The sequence below is a fragment of the Leopardus geoffroyi genome, chromosome E3 (genome assembly GCF_018350155.1).
Source record: "Leopardus geoffroyi isolate Oge1 chromosome E3, O.geoffroyi_Oge1_pat1.0, whole genome shotgun sequence".
NCBI lineage: Eukaryota > Metazoa > Chordata > Mammalia > Carnivora > Felidae > Leopardus > Leopardus geoffroyi.
In genome coordinates, this window is record NC_059340.1 from 26,394,709 (window position 1) to 26,422,592 (window position 27,884).

At 48.5% G+C, this 27,884-nt stretch overlaps 2 protein-coding genes across 5 annotated transcripts in view; one reads left to right on the top strand and one right to left on the bottom strand.

Annotated features, from left to right (window-relative positions):
• Positions 1-22,691, top strand: GPRC5B (G protein-coupled receptor class C group 5 member B). Its single transcript, XM_045461671.1, has 4 exons — positions 1-203; positions 8,373-9,386; positions 18,017-18,129; positions 19,498-22,691. Exons 2-4 carry the CDS (start codon positions 8,381-8,383, stop codon positions 19,540-19,542), a joined length of 1,164 nt encoding a protein of 387 aa, XP_045317627.1. The 5' UTR covers positions 1-203; positions 8,373-8,380; the 3' UTR covers positions 19,543-22,691.
• IQCK (IQ motif containing K) overlaps positions 21,144-27,884 on the bottom strand; it is a 127,136-nt gene continuing 120,395 nt past the window's right edge. For all 4 annotated transcript variants that reach the window (XM_045461677.1, XM_045461672.1, XM_045461680.1 and 1 more), the window contains one exon: positions 21,144-23,497. In XM_045461677.1, the coding sequence (XP_045317633.1) occupies positions 23,495-23,497 (3 nt within the window). In that variant the 3' untranslated portion in view covers positions 21,144-23,494. The remainder of the gene's footprint in view (positions 23,498-27,884) is intronic.

Genomic DNA, 27,884 nt, shown 5'->3' on the forward strand with positions numbered 1-27,884 from the left:
GGGGGCGGGGCCGCCGCGGCTGCAGCGGCAAGCGCGGGGCCAGGGGGCGCCTCGCGAGGCATCGGCTCGCGAGGGCTATGCAGTGAGACAGGACCGGCGGGCGGGCGGGCGCGCGCGGGGCGGGGGCCGCAGCCGCGCTGCAGAGATGTGACTTGAGGCCGAGAACCAGCAGGAGCGTCGGCGCTGCGTGGCCGCGGGGGTCGGTGAGTGCAAGCCGCGCCGTTGGGGTGGAGGGAGCTTGGACGACCCCAAAAACTTTTCCCGCCGTGGGCTTGGGAGGATTGGGAGTCTGCTTCTTGTGCCCTCCTGAGCGGCCCCGGGGGTTAGTCTACTGGGGGAGATGGGGGTCGACAGTGGGGGGGTACCACAGTGTCGCGGGAGAAGAGCCGTAGAGGGTGGGGCGGGGGGAGGGGAGGCCTGGAGACCTTTATGGGGGGGAGGGTGCTGTGTACCCGGACCAGGTGGAGATCCAAGTCTCTGAGGAGGGTCTGGGGGTGACCACAGGTAAAGGGCAGCTGGGAGTAGTGTAAAGGAGTCCAGCCGTACCCGAGTAACTCGTCGTGTGAGGGGAGCCGCGGAAAGGTCCGGGGGCCGCGTGGTCAGCGTGGGGGCTGACCACAGACAGGGCAGACGAAGCTGGGGGCAGAAGGACCCGGCTTTGGGGGTGAGCTGCCGCACCTGCTGCAGGGGTTGGGGCCAGGCTCGCAGCCGACAGTGCCTGCGCACTACGGGACAAGGGGGAACACTGCGGGGGAAGAGAGGCAGAGCCGAGACCTGGGGCCGAGGGACAAATGAGGGGCGGCTGCATACAATGGCGAGGGGTTGGCGTTTCTGTTCAGACCCGGCTGGGGCTTAGGACGAGCCCTGTGCTGTGGTGCGTTCGCTGTCCTAGGGGATGTGCCCAGCCCCGCACATCCCGGGATCCCTACCGCCCGCACCCGCCTGGGCCCGGGGGAGCGAGTTAAGCAGGCTGGGAGCGGAGCGCCGACCTTGCCACCGAGGACGGCCCAGCGCAGCTCGCGAGTTCGCTCCGTGGCCCTTGCTCTGTCACACACAGGCCTGGCCAATCTCCCCCTCCCAACTCGTCCCCGGTTCGCTAAGGGGGCGGCTCCTTGGAGCGCGGACAAAGGCCCCTGGAGTGTGGCGGGCAGCGGCGTCCCTGTCTGGGGCCCCGGCCCACGCGCCACACTGGCTGCCCAACTGCGCCAGGATGGTGGGGGGGGCACTTGAGCAGCGCCCAGGAGGAACTGGGGGTCCTCGAAAAGACAAGAGAAGTGAGGGAAAAGTGAAGAAAGGGACCTGGCACAAAAGCCACGGAACTTCAGCCAAGGAACCTTGATTCAGAAGTTTCTTCGGTGGGGTGGGGGGCTTTCGGAGCATTCAAACTTCGAGTTAAGCTGCATGCAAATAGCATGTAAATAGAATGCAAATCATCATCTGTTGGTTGGGAGCACTCCACGAGGCCAGTTTTGTAACTAGGCTGTGGAGTGAAGGGTTTTCTATCTGTTCCTGCTCTAAGTCTGAAAAGGGGTCAGCTGAGTTGAGAAAGAGAAAAATGGAAGGGGAAAGAAGTCGCCATTTGGGGCAGGCAAGCAGCCTTGTTAGAAAGGGCTCAAAATCTTTATTGCTTAATTTGTTCTTTTAGTAAATGTACCACCTACAGAACTGGGTCTGGGGCAGTACAGTGTAGAAAATGGACAAGCCCCCGCTCTCGGGGCTCCCGCCAGGTGGGTGAACAAACACTAAATAAGTAAATGAATAGCAAGTAGCTATAACTTCTAATTGGGATAAGAGCTGCCAGGAAAATAAAACAGGAGGATGTCAAATAAAGTGACCAGTGTTGATGTATGTATGGAAGACCATTCTTGGGAGTGATATTTTTGTGGAGCCTGGCAAGATCTCCCACAGTGGGAGATCTTGGGGGACCACTGTGCAGGCAGAGGGCACTGCAAGTGCAAAGGCTTGGAGGTGGGAATGAGCTTAGAACTGAACAAAGGCCATTGTGGCTGGAGCTCGGAAGCAGATGTGGAGGGGGCGGGTGGGAGAAGGAATGGTACAGACCAGCCGGACCACGATCTTTTGGGCCATGGAAAGGAGTTTAGGTTTTATTCTCCTTGGGCCAGTGAACCCTTGGAGGGGTTTGAGTGGGAACCAAGGGATGTTAATTTTTAAAACTCCCCTGACCTCAACGTGGAAGTGGAAAGCAACTCCCCTTTCGTTCTGCCTCTGGGGATGTTGAGGTGCGGGGAGCCTCTGAGGGTCTCCATACAGCCTGTGGGGACTGCTTTGATCCTGGCCTGCCCTGTGAGCCCACTTGAGGAGCTGCTCAGGTTTTAAAATTCACTCCCCACTTTGAGGTAGTTCTTGCCCATCCCCACCCAGAGCCCTTGGCCCCATAAGCACTTCATGCCGAGCTTCCTGGGGGTTCTGAGTTAGTCACATTTTCTTCTCGGAATTACTGCCCAAGAGGAACCATCCACCCTGGAATGGACAGCCAGGGATGCAATTTGCATTTAAATGATTGCTTTTATTTACAGGATTGGAGCTGCTTTGCATATTCATGGATCACGGAGCTTGTGTTCTGGCAACCCTGTTTACTAACCTAGGAGGCTTATTAAATTCAAGGGCCCCCAAATAGGCTGGTGGTCTGGGCAGCGTTGGGAATGAAGATTATGAGATGGTGTAACTTGGAAAAGATATCAGATGGTGGGATTGTGGGTCTGGGAAAGAGTTTAATGTCAGGAAACCTTGTAACAGTTTAATCTCACAGAGCAGGAAATGCACCAGCACCATCAGCTCTAACAGGAGTGGGCTGGGACACGGTGTCAGGCTGGGGTGTGTGGGGAGACTGGCTTCACAGCCTCATCCTGGCCTTCTGCCAGACGTGGGATGAGGGCTCAAATCAGAGGTGCAGTGGAAAGCCTTGGGTCAGGAGTTCGGAGAAATGGGTTTTCGTCCATTTAGAGAAATGGCCTATGAATCCCAGTAAGCCTCTGGCCAAGCTGCCTCACTTCTCTACCTCCATTTTCTCAACAGGAAAGACAATGGAATCATGATTGTCTTTTTAATAAGACAATTGTTTTGTGCCCAACCCTTTGCTGAGTATTTTTCGTGTACTGTTCACACCAGCTTTGTGAAGGCAGCCGCTATCTTTGTTTTATAGAGGAAGAGACTGAGAGTCAGAGAGGTTAAGTAATGCCCCATGTCACATAGTTATGTCTGGCTTCACTCCCACTGCGGTCTTCCACTCTGGATGAGATTGATGGGTGGGTAAATTCTGTGCCAGGCATTCATCCACGTACCGAACTACTAACTATGCCCGGGAGTGGGACAGCCCCCTCCCCACCTGCTCAGTTTTGTTTTCTTTTTTTTTTCTTTCCCTTCCATGCTGTAGCATCTCCCCACATCTTTAAAGAAGATAGGTTTAAGATGCCTCTGATCTGCTGGGCACTGGAAGGGGCCTCAAGGTGGAGGATAAGTGGTCTCCTTAGAGCCCTGCTGGTAGTAGCTGAAGAGAGGCTGGTCAGAATGTGTGTTCAGAGTGGTTTTATACATCTTGTATCTCTTTTCATATGGAGTGGGCAGATGAGAACACTAGTTTCCCAAGGGAATGGCCAGTGTCTGGTCCCTGGATGTCCTCCCTCTGACTTCTTGACAGAGAGACTGGGCTTCAGGGCACCCAGGCTGGCCTGGGTTTCCCGTGGGAAAACCACCTTCACAGGGAGGCTTCCACTTAGAGCACCTGCTTTGGGTATCAGGTGAGTCTAGAGGTTCTTAGGGTAGACTACTACCAAAGATATCTCCCCTTCTACTCAGGGATCTCTTTGCTTGGCATGATGGGGAAGGCTGGAAACCAGTGGTGGATAAACACTTGGATGAACCCCCTTCTTCCCCCATCTCCATGGCAACTGCTTCTCCTGGAAAAGCAGTCAGGAAAGTTCATAACCTCAGTTGAGGGAATATTTACCAACCATTTCTATTTATTTAACAGACAGCATACCCTGTGTCAACTACTGTCCTAAAACTTACTATTTTAATCTTCACAACCACATATTGGGTACTGTTAACGCCCCTATTTTGCACATGAGGAAAACTGAGGCAAGATAGGTTCAATCAGCCACCCAGGGTCACCAGGTACCAGCAAGTGGCAAGGGCAGGACTTGAAACCAGAAGACCTCACTCAGCAGTTCACCCTGCTTGATGGGGATCGGGGCTGGGAGAACCAGCCCTGAATGTGGCCTTCAGGCAGGCAGCGCTGTCCTTTCTCACGCAAGGAAACTTGCCTGCATTCTTTCCAGCCTTTACAGGCCCCAGCTCGTGGAGAGATGGAGAAATGGAGCGTGTTCCTCCACCACCTGCCGGAGGCTTCTGGCCCCTCTGCAGGTGGGGGTGGTGGACAGAGAGACACACAGAGAGAGAGAGAGAGAGAGAGAGAGAGAGAGAGAGAGAGAGAGTGTGTGTGTGTGTGTGTGTGTGACACAGAGAGAGAGATAGTGTATTTAAGGGCCTCTGAATGAGTCACATTTCTGGGAGCCCGGCTGGCAGCAAAGGTAATTAGTATGTGAGCCGAGGCTTGTGCAGTTGCTCACATTTGTTCCTTACTCCTTTTGAGGAGCTGCACGCCTCCATCCCATGGGTCTGTTGCCATATATTCATCCCGTCCCAATCAGCCTTGCCTGCGGCTGACTTGAAACCTCTAATCTGGCATTGTTCAGTTTGGGATTCCTGGAGCACTGCTCTTTTCCTGGGGCGGGGATGCAGAGTGGGGGGGTGGGGGTGGGGGGAGGAAGCACTAAGTGGCTCATGCAGCTGGATGGGGTGCATCCTGACAGTGGGTGCCTCCCGCTTGCTCTCTGGCAGGGTTGGTGAGGCAGAATGTACTGGGGCCGTGGGTCCTGGCTTACCCTGCTGCATGTATGTCTGAGCTTCTCAGCCCTCCATGTGCCCAGTCATCTGAACACACTTGGAGCTTGCTGCGGGGGCTTGTTGAAACACAGGGGGCTAGGCCCACCCTCTGCGATTCTGCATTTCTAGCAAGCTCCCAGGCGACACTGCTGCTGTTGGCAGTCTGAGGATGAAACTTTGACTTAACCCTCTCAGACCGTCAGTTCTTTCCTCTGTAAGATAGCAATAAGAACATCTGCCCTACTGGGGTCACATGATGGTTTGAGACCATATACTTAAAAAAATTTTTTTTTTAATGTTAATTTATTTTTGAGAGAGACAGAATGCAAGCAGGGGAGGGACAGAGAGAGAGGGAGACACAGAATCCAAAGCAGGCTCCAGGCTCTGAGCTGTCAGCACAGAGCCCGACACGGGGCTCAAACCCATGAACCGTGAGATCATGATCTGAGCCAAAGTCCGACACTTAACTGACTCAGCCACCCAGGCGCCCCTGTTTGAAACCATATTTATCCATTCACCCATATTTATCCAGCAGCTGGGTTGTGAGCCCTGCCCATGTGCCAAGTACTAGAGTCTGTGCAGAACAAGACAAACAAGGGCTTGGACATGGGAGAGGGGGGAAACAGACCAAAAGGGTAACAAAATATTTGGAAATTATGGCACATGCTACAAAGATGAAAATCAAAAGTACTGGCATAGAGCTTAAGGGAGGCAGGAAGGACCTAATTTAGACAGACTGGCCAGCAAAGGGCTCCCTCACCAGGTGACATTTCTAGAGCCCTGGTCTGTCATAGGAAGCCCAAGTAACAATAGTACAATTGTTTGCCTCCTGGCTCCACCACTTTCTAGCTGTGTGACCTCGAACAAGCCAGCTGAACTCCATGTTGTATTTCCTGTAAAATGGAAATAGTAATAGTACTTGCCTCGTAATGTCACTGTGCAGATTATAAGTCATTACTATATGTGAAGTTCATAAAAGTGTGCCTACAGTGTTGCAAGCACTAAGAGTTAGTTACTGTCATTGTCACTATAGCAAAATAGAAAACTCTGGAGGGCAATTCTGAATCCCCCAGAAATCCTACATGAGCCAGACTGCTTCATTCTGAGGCAGTGTGTAGCTGTCCAGATCATCCTAGACATTGTTCTGTAGAGTGGGGTGGCTGTCCCCTCATGGGCATCCTTGGCAATAATAATAATCCCACTTGAGACGGCTGGATCCCACTAAAACGCCTGGCTGCCATTGGTTGCATCCACATGCCTAGATGTTGGGGAGGGAGGACGTCCTGGAAGAAGGGGGCCACATGATGTGGGAGGAATAATAGAACTTCTTTGTTGGCAAGTAACACAAACCCAGCTCAAACTGGCTTAATACAAAAAGGGAAGTTAATTGGCTGGATGAATAGGGGCTGGACCATGAGTCTGACTGCCAGCCTCTGGCGTGCATCCTCACCCCTAATTTGCTTGAGTGGGATGCTGGGATGCATTTAAGAAGTGTCTTTTGCCATGGGGCACCTGGCTGGCTCAGTCGGTCGGGCGACCTGAGAATCTGAGCCTGCTTCAAATTCTGTCCCCCTCTCTTTCTGCCCCTCCCCCACTCATGCTCTGCCTCTGTCTCAGAAATAAATAAACATTAAAAAAAAAAAAAGAAGCATCTCTTGCCAGATGCCTTCTGTTCTGGGCCTGCCTTCTCTCATCTATAGGCAAAGGTGACGATCCGTATAGCACCAGGCTCCTCATCCAGTGTCATCAATAATTTATCCAGTCAATGGCTTCACGGCCAAGGCAGGATCAGTGCTGCTCACGGGATCCCATAAAAGAGCAGAAAGAGAGAGAGAGAGAGAGAGAGAGAGAGAGATCGATACTGCATTTACTTAAGGAAGCCCCAGGGATGAGCTGGAGGTGGCTGGAGGTGGCTGGTTACAGCCTCACTCATGTGCAGCCAAGGGGGTAGGTCCAGCCTGAGCCCCCTGGAAATGACGAAGAATGCAGAGCTGTGTAGGCCATGGCTTTCTGAAGGCCAGGCTCCCTCCAAAAGCAAGAACTGGTGCCAGTGGGGTGGAGGATAGGGTCCTGGTGAATAAGTCTGTCGTTATTCAACATTTACTAAGCATCTATTTTGTGCCAGCACTGTGTGCTGGTGCTTCAGTCTACACCAGTGGTGTTCATCCCAGCGATCTTTCATCCCCACCCCCATGGGACATTTGGCAATGTCAAAAGATTTTGGGGTTGTCACAGTTGGGGGAGTGGGTGTGCCACGGGCACCCATCTAGTGGATAGAAGCCAAGGGTACTGCTGAACATCCCACAATGCACAGGACGGCCCTCACAGCAAAGAATGGTCAGCCCAGAATGTCAGTGACCCCAAAGTTGAGAAACCCTGGTCTACTGTGATGACCTAGACAGTGTCTGTGTCCTCCTGCATCTTGAAGTGGAGAAAGACAGGGAAAAGAGGAAAAAGAATGAGAGAAACAAAGTAAACAGGCAAGAAAAAAAATACAGAGATGATTAGAGCAAAGAAAGAAATAGGCTCTGGTGAAGAGGGATGGGGCTGTGACCTTGGCCAAGGTCTCAGAGGGTGACGTGGTCAGAGAGGTGGGGGGGGGGGGCGCAGTTTTCCACTCAAGGGGTCAAGAGTGTTTAAGCAGAAGGAGCAGGAGGGGCAAGATGGGACTTGGGTTAAGCCCATTTGCCATGGCTGCTGTGGGGAGTCCAGAAAGAGTACCAAGGGGAATCCTGCAAGCACCTGGGGAGGGAGGGATGGAGGTGCAGTGAGGATGGGTTCCCTGGTGACCTTTGGGGGAGGTGTGAGGGCAGAGGGAGAGGGGGATCCCAGGAAGATAGTTCATATTGGATATGGTATGTTTGAAATGAGGGCATGCTTCTAGGAGCTTGGGCGAGTATCCTAACCCCTTGGAGACCCTGTTTTGTCACCAGGGTGAGGACTGGATGTGCCTAGTGCCTGGCTTCGAGTGAGTCATGGGTAAATATTAGCCGTTACCATTGAGAGACTGAAAGGAGGCAGTACATACCATTCTCAGCACAGTGCTGGGTTCATGGCTGTCTCTTTAAAGTTTTGCTTTCATTCCCTTATTTTTGAAGAGGTCAGACACAGCACAGAATATCAAAATCAAAGAATACAAAAGAGTGTACAGAGAGAGTGAATCTCTCTCTCACGCTCTTCTCCAACCACTAGCAGTGATGATTCATGATTGTTCGCTGTGCCAGACCAAGGCAGCAGATGGGAGCTGAAATCTGGGTTGTGCACCCCACCCCCACCCCAGGGGCTGTGCTGTCTGGAGAGAGGGGTGCCTTTTTCTGACCTGTCAGAGGTAACTTACGGGCTAGCAGGTTTGAAAGGAGGTGGGTCTTAAAGAAGTCAGGAAAGTGGGAATCTGACGGTGAACTGGTCTTTTTCTCCCTCCAAACATCGCCTCTATCCTCAATATTCTGGAACATTTCTGGTGTCAGAGGGAAAGATGAGAACCCACCAGGTGCTGGCCTTCCTCCTGCTCTTCGTAATTGCCTCCGGGGCTTCTGAGAACTCAAGCACGTCCCGGGGCTGCGGATTGGATCTCCTCCCTCAGTACGTGTCCCTTTGCGACCTGGACACCATCTGGGGCATCGTGGTGGAGGCGGTGGCCGGGGCAGGCGCCCTGATCACGCTGCTCCTGATGCTCATCCTGCTGGTGCGGCTGCCATTTATCAAGGACAAGGAGAAGAAGGACCCCGTGGGCCTCCACTTCCTCTTCCTCCTGGGGACCCTGGGCCTCTTCGGGCTGACGTTCGCCTTCATCATCCGGGAGGACGAGACTATCTGCTCGGTCCGCAGGTTCCTCTGGGGCGTCCTCTTCGCGCTCTGCTTCTCCTGCCTACTGAGCCAGGCGTGGCGTGTGCGGAGGCTGGTGCGCCACGGCAAGAGCCCATCCGGCTGGCAGCTGGTGGGCGTGGCGCTGTGCCTGATGCTCGTGCAGGTCATCATCGCCATCGAGTGGCTGGTGCTGACCGTGCTGCGCGACGCGAAGCCGGCCTGCGCTTACGAGCCCATGGACTTTGTAATGGCCCTCATCTACGACATGGTACTGCTTGTGGCGGCCCTGGGGCTGGCCCTCTTCACGCTGTGCGGCAAGTTCAAGAAGTGGAAGCAGAACGGGGCCTGCATTCTGGTCACGGCCTTCCTCTCTGTGCTCATCTGGGTGGCCTGGATGACCATGTACCTCTTTGGCAACGCGGAGCTGCGGCAGGGAGACGCCTGGGGCGACCCCACCTTGGCCATCACACTGGTGGCCAGCGGCTGGGTCTTCGTCATCTTCCATGCCATCCCTGAAATCCACTGCACCATTCTGCCGGCCCCGCAGGAGAACACGCCCAACTACTTCGACACGTCGCAGCCGAGGATGCGGGAGACGGCGTTTGAGGAGGATGTGCAGCTGCCGCGGACCTACATGGAGAACAAGGCCTTCTCCATGGATGAACACAACGCAGGTAACGTGATCGCCACCCCACCCCCTGGCGCGGGGTGGCCTCTGGGGCCATTTGCCCCAGAAGGACTCCCTTCTTTCTCTCCAGTGGGGATGGGTGATCCGGGCGGGGGGTGGGGGTGGGGGTGGGGGAGGGGGGGTTGGGGGGTGGGGGAGGGCAGTGTCCTGGCAGATGGGAGCCCACAAACATTGGCTCCTGTGCTAAATAAAACTGGCCCAGAGATGGGTTTTTATTTAGCATGTTTTCCTATCAATTGCCAACTTATTTAAATATAAAACCCAGGTTTCTCACCTCTTTTGAAAAGTCAGCTCTGGCAATGCTGGGTTGACATTCCCACCTGGCAACAATTGTCTGGAGCTGATGGACGGTGTGTGCAGGAAGGCCCGACCTCTCAGGAGTTGTGGCTGCTCCTTTTTTTTGTTTGTTTAATTCCAGTGTAGTTAACATGCAGTGTTATATTAGTCTCAGGGGCACAATACAGTGATTCAACAGCTTCGAATAATTGCTCAGTGCTCATCAGGACAAGTATACCCTTAATCCCCTTCAACTATGCTACCCACCCTCCCACCTCCACCCACCTCCCCTCTGGTTTGTTCTCTATAGTTAAGAGTCTGTTTTTGTTTTTCCGTTTGTTTTGTTTCTTAAATTCTACATAAGAGTGAAATCATACAGTATTGCATTGACTTAGCATTCTACTCTCTGGATCCACCCATGTTGTTGCAAATGGCAAGATTTCATTCTTTTTTATGGCTGAGTAATATTCCATTGTATACATACACGTGTTCTTTATACATTCATCTATTGAGGGACACTTGGGCTGCCACTGTGGAAGACAGTATGGAGGTTCCTCAAAAAATTAAAAATAGAATTACCCTATGATCCGGTAATTGCACTCCTGGCTATTTACCGAAAGAATATGAAAACACTAGTTGGAAGGGATATATGCACCCCTATGTTTATGCAATATTATTTACAATACGTAAATTATGCAAGCAGTCCAAGTGGCTGTTCCTTTACATGGGGATCCACTTTGTGTTTACCACACTCCCCACCACTCCCTGTTGCCCCTAACCCAGCCACTATAACATATTAACATTAATTTTCTGGCTACCTGGAAGTGTTTGAGTTTGTAGTCCAAGTGCTAGATGGATGCAGGGGATATTGGGAGCAACGCTTGTGTCTCCTTCCCACTTTCATCATCACGAGTGTATGAATTGGGCCCTGGAGTCAGATGTCTGGATTCAAATCCTGCCTTTGTACTTCCTCGATGTGTGGCTTTAAGCAAATTGCTTTACCTCTCTGAACCTGTTTTTCTCATCTGTAAAATACAGACGATGAGAGAATGTACCTCTCGAGTTGTGAAAAGTAACATACTGAGTGTCACATGCTGAGGGTCTCCCCCAGGACCTGGCATGCTGGATGTGTATCTTGTTTGGGTTCCCCTGAAAGCAGAGCCCAAGACTTGGGTACAGCTGGCTTACCCAGGAAGTGTTCCCTGCAAGGGAGAGGGACGGATAACGAGACCAAGAAGGCAGAAATGCCCAAACAAGTAGATCAATATGTTGGTCACTGCTGTGGGCAGCTGGGACTCGGTCCTGCCAGGGATGCATGTAGAACGAGCCTCAGACTTGATCTTTGAAATCTGGAGCCTGTAGCATCTGCCACCAGTTCCTCCATCACTCACCCTCATGTGTGTCCTCGGTCTCCTACTCTCATTGTCACCTCTCCCACTACTCTGGCTACATAAGTTCCATTGGCTTCTGAGGCACAAAAGCAGAGATTTAGTGGGCACTAGAGGTGGAGGCTGTCTGGGTACCCAGGACTGTCCACACTGCTGTGGCGGGATTCAGAGGTGGGCCTAGAGGATGTGATGCAGGCACTCAGAGCCCCTATAGATGCTTCAGAAGTATTTCTTAGAGTCATTACTTCAAGTGAGTCGGCTAAGTTCCCAGCACTTGAAATTAAATAAAATTGCCTTTTCTCAGTTACCTGAAGATTTATCAGGGGCTATAATAATAATAATAGTGACAGCATTAATAGTAGTAGCAGCAGCAGCAGCAGTAGTAATTATTACCTAGTATAGTCATTGTTTATTGAGCATTTACTATGTGCCAGGCACTATTCTAAGGCCTTAACCTCTGTTTTCTTTTTAGGTCTCACCTCCACCCACTGAGATAGGTCCCATTACTATCTCCACCTTATAGATGAATTAAGTGGAGACTCTAAGAGGTTCAGTCACTTGCCCAAGGACATACAGCTGGGAGATGGCCCATTCCAGATGTTCACAGTCCCCTTTTCAGTGATGCTCACCAAGGTACCTGGGCAATGTTCACCAGCCAGCTGTATTGCAGAGTCTACTTTTCTGGGTTGAGTGCTAAAGGCAGCCTGCCTGTCCCCTGCAGGCAGGGGGAAGCACATCGAACCATCAGGTCCTCCAAGGCCACCCAGTGCCCTCCTCCCCACCTGGATGTGCCCAGCTTCATCTGTACCCCCGACTCCTGGCCAGACCCACTGGAGGGAGGCCCCACCCGTGGACAGGGCTGGAAACCCTGGTGTGGTATTTATCAGAGCTGTTTCATTCTTCCTAGAAAGCCTCAGGCCAGCAAGCCCATGTTTGTCAAAGGATTTAGCAGGAGTGTCAGCTCTGGTGGCACTGGTTCACCATGTTACCAGGAAAAGATAGGAGTCAGGATGGGGATAATCACTGGGAGCCCAGAGGGCCCTCCAGGGAATGTGATGAGCAGAGGTCAGGAGCCTGGCTAATTCGTGGGGTCCTGGTGGAGCCACCTCTTCCCTGGCTCCTACTGGAACAGGATCCTCTTTATATGAGACCCATAGACTCCCCTTGGACCACAAAGGTAATAAGAACTCCTGAAATGGATGTACATTTTTGTACATTCATTGGGGAATTTTTGTCTGTCACTTTGTCAGATTCTCAAAGCTGTCTGCGAACCCCAGATGGTTAAGACTCAGTGTTGTTGAACCTGATGGTCTAGTTTACTTGTAATAAAACAGAGATGCTAGAACTATCCAAGCATTGGGGTCTTCAAAAGTAAGAACGTTTAACCTTAGTAGGTGTTTACCATGGACCAGGTACCATTCTGAGCATTTTAGTGGCTAATCTCATTTAATCCCTACAATAACCCACTGAGGTCCATTTTGCAGATAGGACACTGACACACAGAAAGGCTACACATCTTGCCTAAGAGGCAGAGCCAGGGTTTGAGTCCACACAGGCTGGATCCAGAGGCTACATGCTTGATTAGTCTACCACAGAATTACTCCTCTCTCAGGGCACCTGTGTGGCTCAGTTAAGCATCCAACTCTTGAGTTCGGCTCAGGTCATGATCTCACAGTCATGAAATCAAGCCCTGCATCAGGCTCTGTGCTGAGCGTGGAGCCTGATTAAGATTCTCTCTCTCTTTCCCTCTGCCTGTCCCCCATTCATGCTCGCTCTCTCAAAACAAACAGATCAGTATCTAAAAAAAAAAAGAATACTCCTCTCTTCTCGAAGCACTTGAGTGGCCCTTATCTTATTGATGTGCCTGGACAACTTTGTGCCTTGAGGATACAGGGTTTATCAGTCCCCCATTTTATAGAGCAGGAAACTGATGTCCAGGAATATCGGGCAACTTGTTCAAGCTCACACTATAAGAGCAGGGAAGAGGGGGGATGTTGGTTCTCTACCACATGCATCTTTTCTTGTGAAAATGCAGCCAGTACTTCATACGTACGTAAGATTCAGGGACAAAGGTATCTGGGACCCAGGTCGGTACCAATAGCATCAGGCCTGGCACATTGGTGATGAGGGGTCTAGGGGTACGTCACACCCTCCTCTATTTCACGCTCTGACACATTCCCAAGCCAAGTGAGTTGTCTTTCTGTCCCCTCTTTCTTTTCCAAAACAAAATAGCTTTATTATTCCTTTTTGATGACAAAAACCAACAATAATCATGTAGAAGTTTCAGCAAGTAAAAATAACAAAAATTGTTCAGAATCCCATTGCCCAAAGGGAGCTGCTGCTGACTGCTCCCATCTTGCCAGACATCTCTCAGTGAACACACACAGTCTCTCTCCCTCCCTCCCTCTCTTCCTCCCACTCTCTTTCACACACACACACACACACACACACACACACGAGACAATCCCATAGAGCGGTTCTTAACCTAGCTGTACGTTAGAATCACTTGGGCAGCTCAAAAAAATTACCAGGGCCTGCCCCCTTGTTCTGATTGGATAAGTCTGTTTGGGCTTAGGTTTTTTGAGCTCTCCAAGTGACTCACAGATGTAGCCACCAATGTACGCAGTGTTCTGCAGTGTGCTTGCTTAAATCAGCATTGTCTCATGGACAGAGGCCCTTCCAAGCCAATGACTGCGGAGCATAGTATCCTTTTCATGATGCCGAGCTTCCCATTAGGCACAATCGTTTACTTTTCTCATCCTCTGCTGATGCATATTCATTCCACTTGTTTCTGGCTTTCCGTGTAAGTAATGCTGCAGTGAACATTCACCTCTGGGCCCATGATCGATTAACTTAAAAAAAATTCCTAGACATGCATAAAAGAGTCTGCACCTCTAAATCTTCATATATACAGGCAAATGGCCCCCAGAAGTTAAACTAATTTACTGTCTTCCCCCTCCCTCGGCTTAATAACTCATGAGAGCCCCATTCCTGTTTCCCCCCTTCTTCCCCAACCTTGGATGTTGTCAGACTTAGTTTTAATAGCCCTGTTTTGGATCATCCCAAATGTGTGTCCACAAGAATTCACCTGGGACCAATGGGACCAGGCAGGGTGAGCCCCGGGCAAAGTTCACATAGACTAAATTGGAGTCCTGGCTAGGATTGCCTTTGTTCTAGAAAGGCTTGCTTTGCTGGCTGGGGAACATCTGGGTATGCTTCCTTGTCACTGTGAGAACAGCTGTTGTCTTTAGTGCTGACCTCAGCCAGCTTGTACTTTAGGGAACCAGGCCCCACAAAGGGCCTAGCCTAGGAGCTACAGTTGGCCCTGTTTCTTTTGCATTTTAGCCAGCCAGCCTTTTGGGCTCTCTTTCCTTGCAGGTCAAGTCCCAGTGCCCTCAGCTTCTGTATTTCCTTCCCCAAAATGAGACCCTAGGTAGATACCACTTCATCGGCCTCTCGCTTATTAATAAGTATCAACAAGGCATGAGGTATGTGATAAAAGATTAAAATGCACTGAAGGATGTAGCACCTCAGATCACATCTGGGAAAGTGTTAACAAGGCATATTAAATGTTCGCCTTTCAAAGGAGCAGTAAAGAAAAGTGTTCTTTCTTTTGGGGGATTTGGGCTCTCAGATCTCATTAGGATGAAGGGCTATTTAAACTCTGACTCTTAGCTTCCTGATGGAAGGCCCTGAAATCAGCTTTTAGGGGAGGGCCAATCTAGCCTCACTTTCAGAGTCTGGGCAAGAGAAGGCCGGCATTCAACCTGTAAACTTAGATTCCTGTGGGGACACTTTTATAGATGAGCCCTGCTTGTCTTTCACAGCTGACCCAGGTCAGAGTGGGGTGTTAGTTGGGACACTTGACATTGCAAGCAATAAAAAATGTGATTTGAACTGGCTTCAGCAAAAACAAAACAAAATAACAACAACAGCAAGACACTAATGTACTGGGAATCAGGCTTCAGGAATCATTAGATCACAGAGACGTGAATGATGACTACAGTTGGTCTTTCTCCATGTCTTGGCCCTGTTAGCATGATGACAGCCCCAAACTCTGGGCTTGCACAGAGTCCCAGTGGAAAAGAGGACCGTTTCCCAGGATGCTTGAGCAAAAATCCCAGAGTTAACTTTGATTGGAACTTATTGGGCAGGTTGAAGTCACATGCCAACCTCAGGCCAGGGTAGAAGGCAGTCGTAGCCAACACTCAGAATGTGGGAGGGATGTTTACCAGAGGAGAACCACAAATAACTACTACAGAGAGGAGCCCTTGGGCTGAGGCACCCCACAGATGGCCAGTAGAGTCGAGCCTTTGTTTCTTGGAGGAAATGTGTTGGGGCCAGATTCTCCCACCGCAGCTGGCCGGTTCTCTGCATTATCAGGAGAGCAGTGCTGTTTGGTGTTCCCTCTCTTCCAGCAGGTATCGGCTAGGAGTTGAGACTAGTAAGAGTCCTCTGATGCCGCTCCCTGGCTCCCCCTTCTCTACTTCCTGGGTAAGGTATCTCCGTGCTCAGCTCACGCATAATGAGCTGCTTGAAGGCGCGGAGGGAGACGTTAAAGCAAACACTGGCGTACCTATGTCTGGGAACATTTGTTCACCCTACCTCAGTTTCTTTGGTCCAGCTTGGGCTGAGCTGTCACTTAAGTTTAAGTTGCTTCTGGGGCCCCTGCGTGGCTCAGTCAGTTGAGTATCTGACTCTTGGTTTCCGCTCAGGTGGTGATACCAAAGTCGTGGGATCCAGCCCCATGTCAGGCTCTGTGCTGAGCATCGAGCCTGCTTAAGATTCTCTCTGTCTCTCTGTCTCTCTCTCTCCCTCTGCTCCTCTCCCTAGCTTGAGTTCTTTCTTTCCCTCTCTCTCTCTTAAAAAGTTGCTTCCAGGTAACTGAATGTGATGGTTAAAAACAGTATTTGGAGCCAGTATGGTGTTAAGAACACAGATTCTCAGGGCGCCTGGGTGGCTTAGTCAGTTAAGCATCTGACTTTTTTTTTTTTTTAAGTTTATTTATTTTGAGAGATAGAGCAGGGGAGGAGCACAGAGAGAGAGGGAGAGAATTTCAAGCAGGCTCTGTGTTGTCAGTGCAGTGCCCAACATGGGGCTTCATCCCTCAAACCATGAGATCATGACTTGAGCTAAAACCAAGAGCTGGACACTTAACCAACTGAGCTACCCAGGTGCCCCAACCTGGAAATGAGTGTCTGACTCTTGGTTGCTCTGTTTGGGATTCTCTCTCTCTGTCTTCCTCTCTCTGCCCCTCCCCTCTTCACATGTCTCTGTCTCTCTCAAAAATAAATAAATGAACTTAAACAAACAAAAACCAAAAAAGATTCCCTGCCTGGGTTTGAATGCTCGTGTGTGTAGCCTCTTTCCAAAAGTGGGACCTTGGGCTAGTAACTTAATTTCTCTGTGCCCCATGTAAAGTGGACATAATGAAAGCACCTATCATGCTATGAAAATTAAATGAGTTAATATATAAAGTACTTTACACAGTGCCTGGCTCCTAGCTGGCAGTCTATGACGGTTCACTATGTTGCTAAGGTGATTTTGGTCCCTGCCTCAAGTAATTTGTAAAAGCCCCAAGTTCTCGCGCTACTTTTCAGGCAGACAAGTGACTCCCTTCAGGGAAGACTCTGAAGTGAGGCTTTTCTTAGCAAAGCAAGATTAGTGCCTTCAAGGAGAATGAAAATTATGACAATGCCATGTTGCTGCTGAGATGGACTTTTGTTTTTATAGTGCCTCTACCTTCTTCATTAGTTTTTAATAGATTGCTTTTCAGAGCACTTGTAGTTTCACAGAACAATTGAGCAGAAACTACAGGGAGTTCTCGCATGCCCCTATTATCAATAGCCTGCATTAGTGGTACATTTGTTGCAGTTGATAAATCAATATTGATACATTACTATTAACTGAAGTCCACCATTTACATTTTAGAGCTCACTCTTTTGTTTGTGCAGTTCTATAGATTTGGACAAACGGGTAATCTCATCTATGTACCATTATAGTGTCAGATAGAATTGTTTCCCGGCCCTAAAAATGCCTTGTGCTCCACCTGTTCCTCACTGCACACCGCATCCCCGCCCAACCCCTGACGCCCCTGGCAATCATTAGTCTTCCCACTGTCTCTATAGTTTTGCCTTTAGCAGAATATCTGAGTTGGAATCAAAACAGTATGCAGCTTTTACTGACTGGCTTCTTCAACTTAGACTTATGCATTTGTCCCTTCCATGTTTCTTTGTGTAACTGGGGCTTTCTTTACAAAAAAAGGAAAATTAGATCTCTACAAGCACAAAGCAAATAAGAAACACCATTTACCCACCTTTCTTAGGTTAAAAAGTGCTGACATATTCTGCCCTCTCTGCTACCACTCTCCATTTTTTCCTGATTAGAAATACCCCACCCTGGTCCTTGGGAGTCCCTCTGTTCTCTCCCCCGTCACTTTCCCATGAAGATGACCTCTACTGTGTACTCAGTGTCCACATTCTTAGGGTTGTCTGCCTGCATGTATCTAGAAACAGTGAACAGGGTTGAACGGTGTGGTATTGAACTTGACATGAATGACGTTTTGTGGGGAGAGAGGAAACCCTTGAGGGATGCAGAGGTGCTTCCTTATCGCCCATGGGCTGCAGAGGCTGGGGCTGGAGGGGGGGGCTCTGGTAGAGGCTCAAAACCCTGCCCCCCACCCCAGCAGCCTGGCCCTGGATTCTACAAACTTCCCAACCCCACTGAGATGGGTCATGCTCCAAGAGAGCCAGAGAACAAAGCCCCTTTGTGACTTTTGTTTTGAATCTGGCTTGTGACAATGGGGAGGAGTAGGGAGGGGGGTGGGGGATGTGTGCTGGGAGCACGGTGTTGATGCAGGGGAAGAAAACAAAATTGTGGGGCTTTTTTTTTTCCTTTTCTTTTTTTTTTTTTTTTTTTTGGTGTTGTGTTGCGGCTTCCCGCCTCCCCTCAGCTCTCCGAACAGCGGGATTTCGCAATGGCAGCTTGGGAAACAGACCCAGCGCTCCGTTTAGAAGCAATGTATATCAGCCGACTGAGATGGCCGTTGTGCTCAATGGAGGGACCGTAAGTATCAAGAGGTGATGTTTTGGCCAGAAGCCTAAACAGCAGTCAGTGTTGGGGGGCAGTTTCACCGGGACACACCGCTCTGTGGGGGCTGCTTACGGGCCCTGCAAAAACACTGGCTCAAGTTGACGCCCCTTGCGGCTAGAATGCATGCAATGCTTCCATTGTTCTTTCCCTCTCTATCCCCTTTCTCCATGCACGGAAGACCCACCTATACTTAGTTAACTTGGTCTGTGGATTCATTTGAAAACATCCCTGTTTCTTGGGGCTCTTGTACCCAATGAATTCTCTGGCTTTCATTATGCACAAGGTACCTCTCCCTCCCTGGGAGGTGACTTTTAGGAAAAGCCCAGAGTTGTGAAACCCTGACAGATTTTGCTGACATGCAACCTAGTGTAACCGCCCCCCCCCCCCCCCCCCCCCCCCCGGCCGCCCGCTGCAGACCCCTGTCTCTGCCCCAGCTGGGCACCGGATTCCCCCACCTCTACTCCTTAAAAGATGTCTTCAGAAATTGGAGTGATTATCATTTCTATCCTGTGAGCACAAAAACAGGTTTTACTATCTGATGCCAAACAGACCTTCAGCAGAATTGTCATCGTTTACATCTTGCCTCTGTAGAATTACATCATTTTGTTTCTCCAGCAATCCAAAGACACACTGTCATTCCTACATTTAATTTCCAAACATAGCTACATGCTTCTTTCAGAAACAATGCATACCAGTTTACACATGTAAATTGGACTTCCATTCTTTATATCATGTGCCAATTCCATAACTCAAACTGAGCTTTTTTTTTTTCCTTTTTTTTTTTTATTAAACGTAAGTCAGGGATGGTCTTTGATCTCTGGAGGGAATTCGGGTTTTCCTGGCCTTTTGAATGGTATGCGAGGCATTGGTTTGCACTGGTTTGGAACAGGCTCAAAGACAAATAGACTCACAGATTTGCTTTCTGAAAACCCCTTGCCATCCACTGGGCTGTTTTATTATTGGGTGCCAAGAAAAGCCTGACTCAAAAGCATTTGGCCTGTGTGTTTTAATAAATATGGTTAGAAAATGGCCCCATCAGTCATTCTTAAGCCCTCCTGGTCTCTTCAAGACCAGTGTCTATAAATACACCCCGGACTTAGAAAGTGAAGGGGGTTTCTGGGTAAGGAAACATCCATTAGGGGTGCGTGATTATAGAAAAAAGGACATGACTTCCCAAGAACAGAGCAATATAACACACAGTGCTTGCTGCTTTTCTTGGGAATTACTCAGCCCATTAGGAGAAAGCAAGGGGACTTCTCTTTGGCACATTGTTAACACATTGGTTTTTGATGTTGACTTTGCAAAGCACAGAGTTCTTAGCTGTGTTATCCTTGTTTCCAGATCCCAACTGCTCCGCCAAGTTACACTGGAAGACACCTCTGGTGAAAGACTTAAGTTCCAGAGAATAAGAATCTCTCTTACCGATTTTATTCCCTGGCTGTGTCTTTCTTGAGGGAGAAATCAGTAACAATAGCCAAACAAGGCTGCCTCACAGCCAGGAGATCTAGAAATCCTGCACAAGGGGATTTCGTGTAAATGTGAACACTGCTGAACTGAAAAGCTAACACTGACTGCCCTCTCGCCCCCTGCCACACACACACACAAACACGTAATACCAAACCAACCTCAATCCCTGCAAACTAAAGCAAAGCTAATTGCAAATAGTATTAGGCTCACTCGAAAATGTGGCTGGGCAGACTGTTTCATCCTCTGGGGGTAGAACAGAACCAGATTCACAGCCAGTGGGCCAGGCTGGTGTGGGTTGGTTGTGGAGGTCCCCCACACCATTGCCCTCCCCAGCGAGTAGACCCCAGGTGGCCTCTTGGAGATGACTGTTGCGTTGAGAGGACTAATGGGGACTGTTCCATCAGCTTGCCTGTTTGCACGTTTCAGGGGGTCAGGAGCAGTTAAGGAGTTGTGGGTGTGATTCCAAGGTGAGTCCCAACCGAATCATGGGGTGAGCTTTCCAACCAGTGGTGGTGGAGGGATCCTGGCATGTGCCAATACAGAGAAGGCTATCTGGGAATTGAAGTGACCATCACATTTAGAAAGTGGTGACCCACCACCGTGCCCTCTGTGGGCCTCCTGCTCCAGGTTAACGGCCGGAAAACAAGCCCGCCTCCCTGCTTGGTGGAGTCACAGCAGTATTCCGGCTTGGGGCAGCAGTTTCTTTTTCCCCCTCCGCCCGAGCTCTTTCCCAGGCTTTTATTCCCATGTTCATTTCAAAAACTTAGATGGACCATCAGCTTCCAGCCCCCTGGGCTGGCAGGCCAGAAGGCAGGTGCCACAGCAGATTTTCTGTGATGATGTCTCGTAGCAGGGCCTCCCCGGGGAGAGAGGACACGCTGCTGCCTAGCACGCAGCGAGTTCTCCGATCTCATACGTTGATGGAGTGCAAGTTCCAGGGCGGGTGGAGCACTCGAGGGGCTCTTGCTGTCTTGGAGAGTATGTGGGGCATTTTTGACTTGTTTTTCTGTAAGTTCCATGAAAATGATTCTCTTCAAAGCCCATTGTTTCTGTCATGGTTTCCATCCGTCCTAAGCAAGTCATTCCTTTGTTATTTGGCATTTTGAACATCTCGGCCATTAAAAAGCCCCATGTTCTCTGCACTGTTTGGCCAGCATAATCACTAGCAGTGATTCGAAGCAAAGAATTTTAACCTGATGGCATGAAATGTATAAGTGAGGGTGAGCCCTTTGGCATCTACGCTAATGACTCTGTTGCTTTTTCTATAAAACAACCCATAAGCCTTTAACCTTTATAAAGAAAATGAAAAAGGTTAGTGTTTGGTGGGGGGGGGGGGGGAAACTGACCTCTTCATAAGCCAATATGTCTGAGCTGTTTTAATAAACCTGATTTTTCTCAAGGCCCTAGTCTCTGCTGTGTCCCGTCCTCGTCACAGTCCCCCTCCCCCCCTGCAACCTTTCAGAGCAGCGGGGTAAACAAGGCCAATTTGGCGGTCCCTATGCGGTCAACTTCGAGTTTTCCTTCCAGCCAGCGTACTTCCTTGAGTTGCCATGCATGGGGAAGAAAAAGCATGGCAGCAGAATGCCACCTGTACCTGACCTTTGGGAAACAGCCCCACCCCGGCCCACAGCATGTGCTTGCTTCTAGAGAATCAGATTCCAGTCCTCTCTCAGAGGAGCATCATTGGTGGACTGGAAACCTGGAGTACTGGGGAGGGGAGGGAGGGAAAGAAACTAGGACCTGGGGTGGGGATGGGGGCGGTTGCATGCAGTCCCAGGATTCTGAGAATACAGAAATCTCCAAACACCTCGGTCCAGTCCAGTGAAAAACGACAGCATTACACATTCTCGTGCCAGGAAATGGTTGCTTACCCCCGCTCTCTGGAGTCCTTTGGAGCTCTCTGATCCCATCAGTGATTCCGTCTGCAAGAGCCCCCCCTCCCTTGCAGAAGGGAGCAATTCACCTGAGCGTTTCCCCTCTCAGTTCTTGGTCCGGGCATAGAAGGTGAGCATGGTATAAATGGCTATAAAGGGAAAGTAATGTTTCACCAACATAAAAATGGAACCAGCTTCGAGCCACAGGAAACCTCACTTGATGAGACCTTTCTCCCCCCCCTTTCTTTTTAAATCTATGATATGTTATCGTGCTTCTGGGTTTTGTCTTATTTTGGCTTTAAGGTTGAGAGTGGGCTGGATGCCCTCTCAATGGGGCAGGGGGGGGAGTGAGGGCAGAGAGCAGAGAATGGGTATTTTTCTAATGACTCCACCTGAAGGGTACAAAGAGACCTCTTCGCCAAGAGACTGTGGCCACTAGCTGCCCCCACGGAGCAAAGTTTAAATACGAAATCAAATAGCACCTCTGTTTAAGATCTATTTATGTAAACAATTGTTGAGGGAACATAACCTGGAAGGACAGCATCTGTGATCAAAATACCTAATTGTAAGCACAAATCTTTCTGTGTCCGGTTATTAAAATCACTTTGGGACTATAATAGCCACTCTCGTCCCCCCTTTTAATAGAAAATGGTCATTCTATCCTGGATTTCTCCACTGGATATGGAGGGTGGGGAGCGAGGGAATCAGCTCAGAGAACTGACAAACTGGGAAGTTCTGGGGATCCAGTGCTTTGAGTACAGATTGTGTCAGGGCCCACTGAACAAGTGTAAACTCGGGGTGATCTAGGTTGGCCAATGCTGAGTTAAACCCCAAACTGAAAGGGAGCGTTGTGGCTTTTATAATCCAATGATGCAATGATTATACCAGCTTACAGGAGTTCTCAGCAGGTGCTTTTTATTAATTGATAAAGAGCTAAGGCTCATTTTTGATAGATAATATATATTTATTAAATGTATTAATGTGTGTTTTATAATGTACCTTTATCCTCCCCTGGCTGACTGTTGCATACTTATTAAAAAAAATCGTTAAAGAAATTTCAAGACAATCAATGTGTACCATAAATGACTGTATATAAATATTACAAATTTAAAGGTTGTAAAGCATGGGCAGATAGGTTTTATTTTCAAAATGCTGTTCTTAACACAAAAATAAAGGCATTACTATTTACTTAAAGATGTGTGGTAGCTTGTCAAAACACTCGGTAGAACTACTAGGCTTTCTTTCGGATCTGCCTGGAGGCTAACTCTGTGGCATTGTGAATGGGGGAATCCTGGATAACAGCAAACCCCAGAACAAATGAGGGTAATAAGTTAGCTTACCCATCAAATGAGGAACTTTTCTATAATATTCTGGGGACTAGACAACAAACCTCCTTTGTTACTGTTGTCTGGGTTTAAGTGTCTCACCTTGTTGGATCTACAGTCAGAGTTAAGAGTCAGTCTCCTTTGGAAATGATCGCAGGCAGTATGTCTTTTTTATGAAATGAGTAACTTAAAACCAGATCAACTTAAAACCCACTGCAGAGGTTTGGGACTTAAATTTAAATAGTGATTTTTGCAAAGGCAGCCCAGAGTGGGAAACTGGTAACTAAAGCACGTCAACATCTCTTGGAAGCCAGAGTTCGTTGTACATTTTAGTGGTGGCTGGTGCAGAAGAATACACCTGAAACACTGAAGAAATAATATGGATACAAGAATAAAATTTGGAGATACTGCAGAAAGTTAAGATCAGTACTGTCTTAGGATAAACGATACGCACTAAAACACGTGTGCCACAAATGCTATCTTCTGCAGAAAAGATTCTGTATTCACATGTACCAAATGTAGTCATTAAGAAAGTTAACAGAGAGGAAGCATAATTCGTACATTTTCCTCACAGAGGGTCACTGAAGCTCCGAAGGGAAAAGATCCCACCAGTGGCTAAATAAGGTGGTGGAGTCTTAGCTCAGGCCTCCTCCTCTTTCTCCATTTTGCATTTCACTGCAAAGAAATGAAAGAGAAAGTCAGGATCGATTTGCATATCTAGACAGACTTGTCATTTTGAAAACAGCAAATTTTGATGTGTAGAGTCAATGACACCAAAGCCCAATGAGCACCTGCTATGGTTCTGGCGCCACGGGAAGGACGCAGGGCCATTGTGCTCCAGGGACAGAACCTGAAGTTTCAAAACCATGCAATGTTGATGGCCATTCTTTCTTCCCCCAGTTTTAATGAAAAAGAATTGACATGCACTACTGTATCAGTTGAAGGCATACAGCACAATGGTTTGATTTATGTAGATTGTGAAATGGTTACCACAATAGGTTCAGCTAACATTGATCTTCTATAGGTACAATAAAAAGAAAAGCGGAAAAAAAACCTCTTGTGATAGAATTCTTGGGATCTACTCAATGACACAGCAGTGTTAGCTATAGTCATCACGTGTGCATTACATCCCTAGTTCTGATTTATCCTGTAACTGGAGGTTTGTATTGTCCCTGGTAACCACAAGTCTGATCTCTTTTCTGTGAGTTTGGTTTGTTTTTTGTTTGTTTGTTTGTTTGGTTGGTTGGGCTTTTTTAGATTCCACATATAAATGAGATCATACAGTATTTGTCGTTCTCTACCTGACTTACTTCACTTAGTGTAATACCTTCAAAGTCCATCACAGCCATTCTTAATTTAGTTCAGCAGAAGGTCAAAAGGGTGCTTTGCAGGTCAGGGGAACTGAAGAAAGGAAGTTTTACTGAAGATGATGACAGATTCCAGGCTCTTGACTCAGCCCAATCTGTCACCACTCACCTTGCTCCCCCCACTCGCCCAAAATTAAAAACTCAGGATTACACTGGGGTGAATACAAGGTCAGAAAAGAATCTTTTCACGGTCTGGAAAAGAATGTGATATGGGGGATTTCCTGCATTGGCCAAACAGGAAAGTTCACAGAACACAGGATGGCACTACTTGTCCCAGTAGGTGGGACAAGCCCCTCCCCTGGAAAAATAGGGAAACTCAGTCCCCTGGGGGTTGGGGGTGGGGTGGGGAAGGAGATGGAATCCTTTCAGAAAGACCCTCTCATTTTTAATAAGTCTTTGCTTCTAAATGTCCAAGTGCTTGTCCTGGACATTAGTGCCTGAAGGTTCTTCTGAACAAGGTCGTGGGCTCTGGTTACATGTAGAGAGCAGTGTCCTAGCAGAAAGGGTGTTGGGGCTTGTTACCACGTAAGGCGGATGTTTTGATCCAGCCAGGCCCACGCATGGAGTGAGGTGTGGACACCATCACGTGCAACACAGTTACTTCCTGTTGGAAGTGGGGCGAACGCTTTCATCAGCCCAGGCTAGCCCAGCAGTCTTCAAGCTGGAGCTACACAAAGACTTTCTAAGGGTACTTGGTCATGGTTTATTCAAAGAAAGTCAACCTCTAAATCTGCAGCTTCCCACCATGGACTTGCAGTTGTGGGATTTATACCAACCCCCTCTCCTACCTCTCCCCGTCCTGGCATTGCCTAGTGTGTACAAAATCCCCAGGTGTCAAACAAGGAGGCAATTTGTCCAACGGAGTCTCCTTTCTATGCTTAATAACTACCAAGAATTATAATGTATTTATTTGGCTTTGTGAACTATTAATGATCGTATTAATAACTCGAACCAGAAAAAGTATTTTTAATACTTGGAACCTGTGGTCCCTGGAAAATTCAAAGAAATGTTTTCAATGTGTACATCTTTTTTGTTCTATATATATGGAAGATCTATGGGTAACCACCATGAACACCCCATGTGCATCTAGACCCTACTGATGACAATGATCCTGCATAGCCAAGGATGCTCTACACCCCTGAAGGTGCTCTCCCAGTATCCTGCTGATCCATGATGTGATCCAGATGTGAATGTTTAGCAACTGAGTGGGGATGGCAGAGTCCTGACTTGTAGTATTTGCTGATTTCCATAGTTGATTTTAAGCTACCAGCCTGACCAGGCACAGTACATCGCTGATCTGGGTCTCTACAAGTAGGTATACAGGGAAACCTCAGGAGCAAGATGGTACTCTAGGTGTGATTGGGGGGGACTAGCAACGTTTGCAACACTGGCAACCTGTTAGAAATACAAGCCGACAGCTCCATCCCAGACCTATAGAATCAAAACAGTGAAGCCCAGCAATCTAGGTTTTTAACAAGCTCCCAGGTATGCTGATGGATACAAATTAAAGTTTGAACCACTGTTGGTGGTTCTCTACCCTGACTATGTCTAAGAATCATCCCCGGGCCCCTTCAGAAGCCTCTGAGTGCCTGGGTCTCACCCCAGACATTCTGATGTAGTTGGTCTGAGGCACCAGTATTTATTCAAAGCTCCCATATGTTGCTACTGTTCGCCAGGGTTGAGAAACCCAAACTGCGGTTGGAATGCCTTTAAAAAAACATGACCATAAAGATCCTGACAGCAGTTTAGAAGAATCAAGAATTCCCCTCTTTGTCTCAAAATTTAAGCAGGTTAAATGACTTCTCTAGCCTATAACTGACAGATGCTAGAGGCTACTAATAGCCACACAGAGAAGGAAGGATTGGCTTCTGTGAAGAATTCCCAGCCCTTGGATTTTCTGTAGTTTCTCAGACCTGCCTGAAGTTAGAATTCATCTGCTCACCTTTGTCCCAGTATCTTTTTTTTTTTTTAAGTTTATTTATTTATTTTGAGAGAGAGAGAGAGAGGCAAAGGGAGAGAGAGAACCCCAAGCAGGGTCTGCACTGTAAACACAGAGCCTGATGTGGGCCTCGAACTCACAAACCGTGAGTTTAATGAAGAGGTGGATACTTAACCAACTGGGACACCCAGGTGCCCCAGCAGTATCTTTTCTTCTTTTTCAAGTTTTTTTTTTTTTTTTTTGAAAGAGCATGAACAGGAGAGGGGCAGAGAGGGAAAGAGACAGGGGATTCGAAGTAGGCTCTGTGCTGATAGCAGCAAGCCTGACGCAGGGCTTGAACGCAAGAACTGGGAGATCATGACCTGGGCCGAAGGCAGACACTCAACCAAATGAGCCACCCAGCTGCCCCTACTTTTGTCCCAGTATCTTAACGAATTCCTGTCCATGCCTTGATAACCTCTCTTAGCCAGCCCACACTTTGACTTTGCCTGGGAAAAAGCCGTGTTAGCTCTTTCAGATTATTACACAAAAATCTTCAGAGTAGAGAGCAGAAAGGGATGCTAGGACCACTCCTCCAAACTGAAGAATCAAAAAAATACTTTCTAGAGTTGATGGAATGGAAACAAAGGTGGACATGGAGCCTCATGATGGAACCACCTGGGGAGCTTTGAATATTGTCAATGCCCAGCCCTGCCCTAGCCAATCAGGTCAGAGTCTCTGGAGGTGGGGACTGTCCATTAGTGCAACCACATCAGGAAAGTGGCATTATCAAGTAAAACTGAGTATGCACGTTCCCTGCAATGCAGGGATTCTGCTCCTAGATCCACTGCCTGGAGAAACCCTTGCACACATGTTCTGAGTGACTGAATAAAGATGTTCATGATAGCAGAAAGCTGCAAACAACCCAAATGTCCATCAACAGCTGACTGGATAAATAAACAGTGGTCTACGTGAACGGTGAGTGTACGGCAATGAACATGAATAAACCACAGTTACACCTGTCGGCTTGGAATAGCTTATCGATGTTGAAGGAAGGGTATAAGGCACAGTGTGATACATGTAGTGTGATTCTATTTACAGCAAATCTAAATACTGAGGAGTGCCTATAAAGATAAGAAGAACTCTAAAGAAAGGCAAGGGAACAATGAGCATAAAAGTTAGGGTGAGCGGCTTCACTGGGTGGGGAGGAGCTTTAAAGGTGTTGACAGTATTCTATTTTCTTAACTGGGACGGTACTTACATGAGTGTCTGCTTCATAGGTATATATGTACTCTATAGTCACTATTGTTTGTACACCCCCCATTGTATTGTTTGTATACCCAAAAACAAGTAAAAAGAAATAAAGATGGTAGTATATTACTTGAAATTACAAAGTAAACTCGTAAAGGAACAGAAAAGAACAACTTAACTATTTGGGGAGGGTATAGATGGGGTGTAAGTGAGCTAACCCCCATCTGTCGTAGCAGGAAATCAGTAGATAATGTCAAAAACCATATCTATCGTATCTAAAATCATAATCGTCCAGAGAAACAGCCCAGAGTTCAAAGTTATTGCCATAGCAGAGGGTGCCACAAAGATGATGCTCATTCCGTCCTTCTGTTCATCCTGTACAGCAGTCCCCCCGCCGTGTCCTTGGGGAACACATTCCAAGAGCTCCAGTGGATGCCCAAAGCCACGGATAAGGTGGGGGGGACTACTGTATATCTTTTTAACCGTGGGAACAATGTACAAGGATTACTTTGCTAAAAATTAAGAA

Excerpts from the sequence above, each read along its gene's own strand:
- GPRC5B (XM_045461671.1), top strand. The coding sequence starts at position 8,381 with ATGAGAACCCACCAGGTGCTGGCCTTCCTCCTGCTCTTCGTAATTGCC. Across the intron at positions 9,387-18,016 it reads CATGGATGAACACAACGCAG|CTCTCCGAACAGCGGGATTT; the intron begins GTAACGTGATCG and ends GCCTCCCCTCAG. Across the intron at positions 18,130-19,497 it reads TTGTGCTCAATGGAGGGACC|ATCCCAACTGCTCCGCCAAG; the intron begins GTAAGTATCAAG and ends CCTTGTTTCCAG.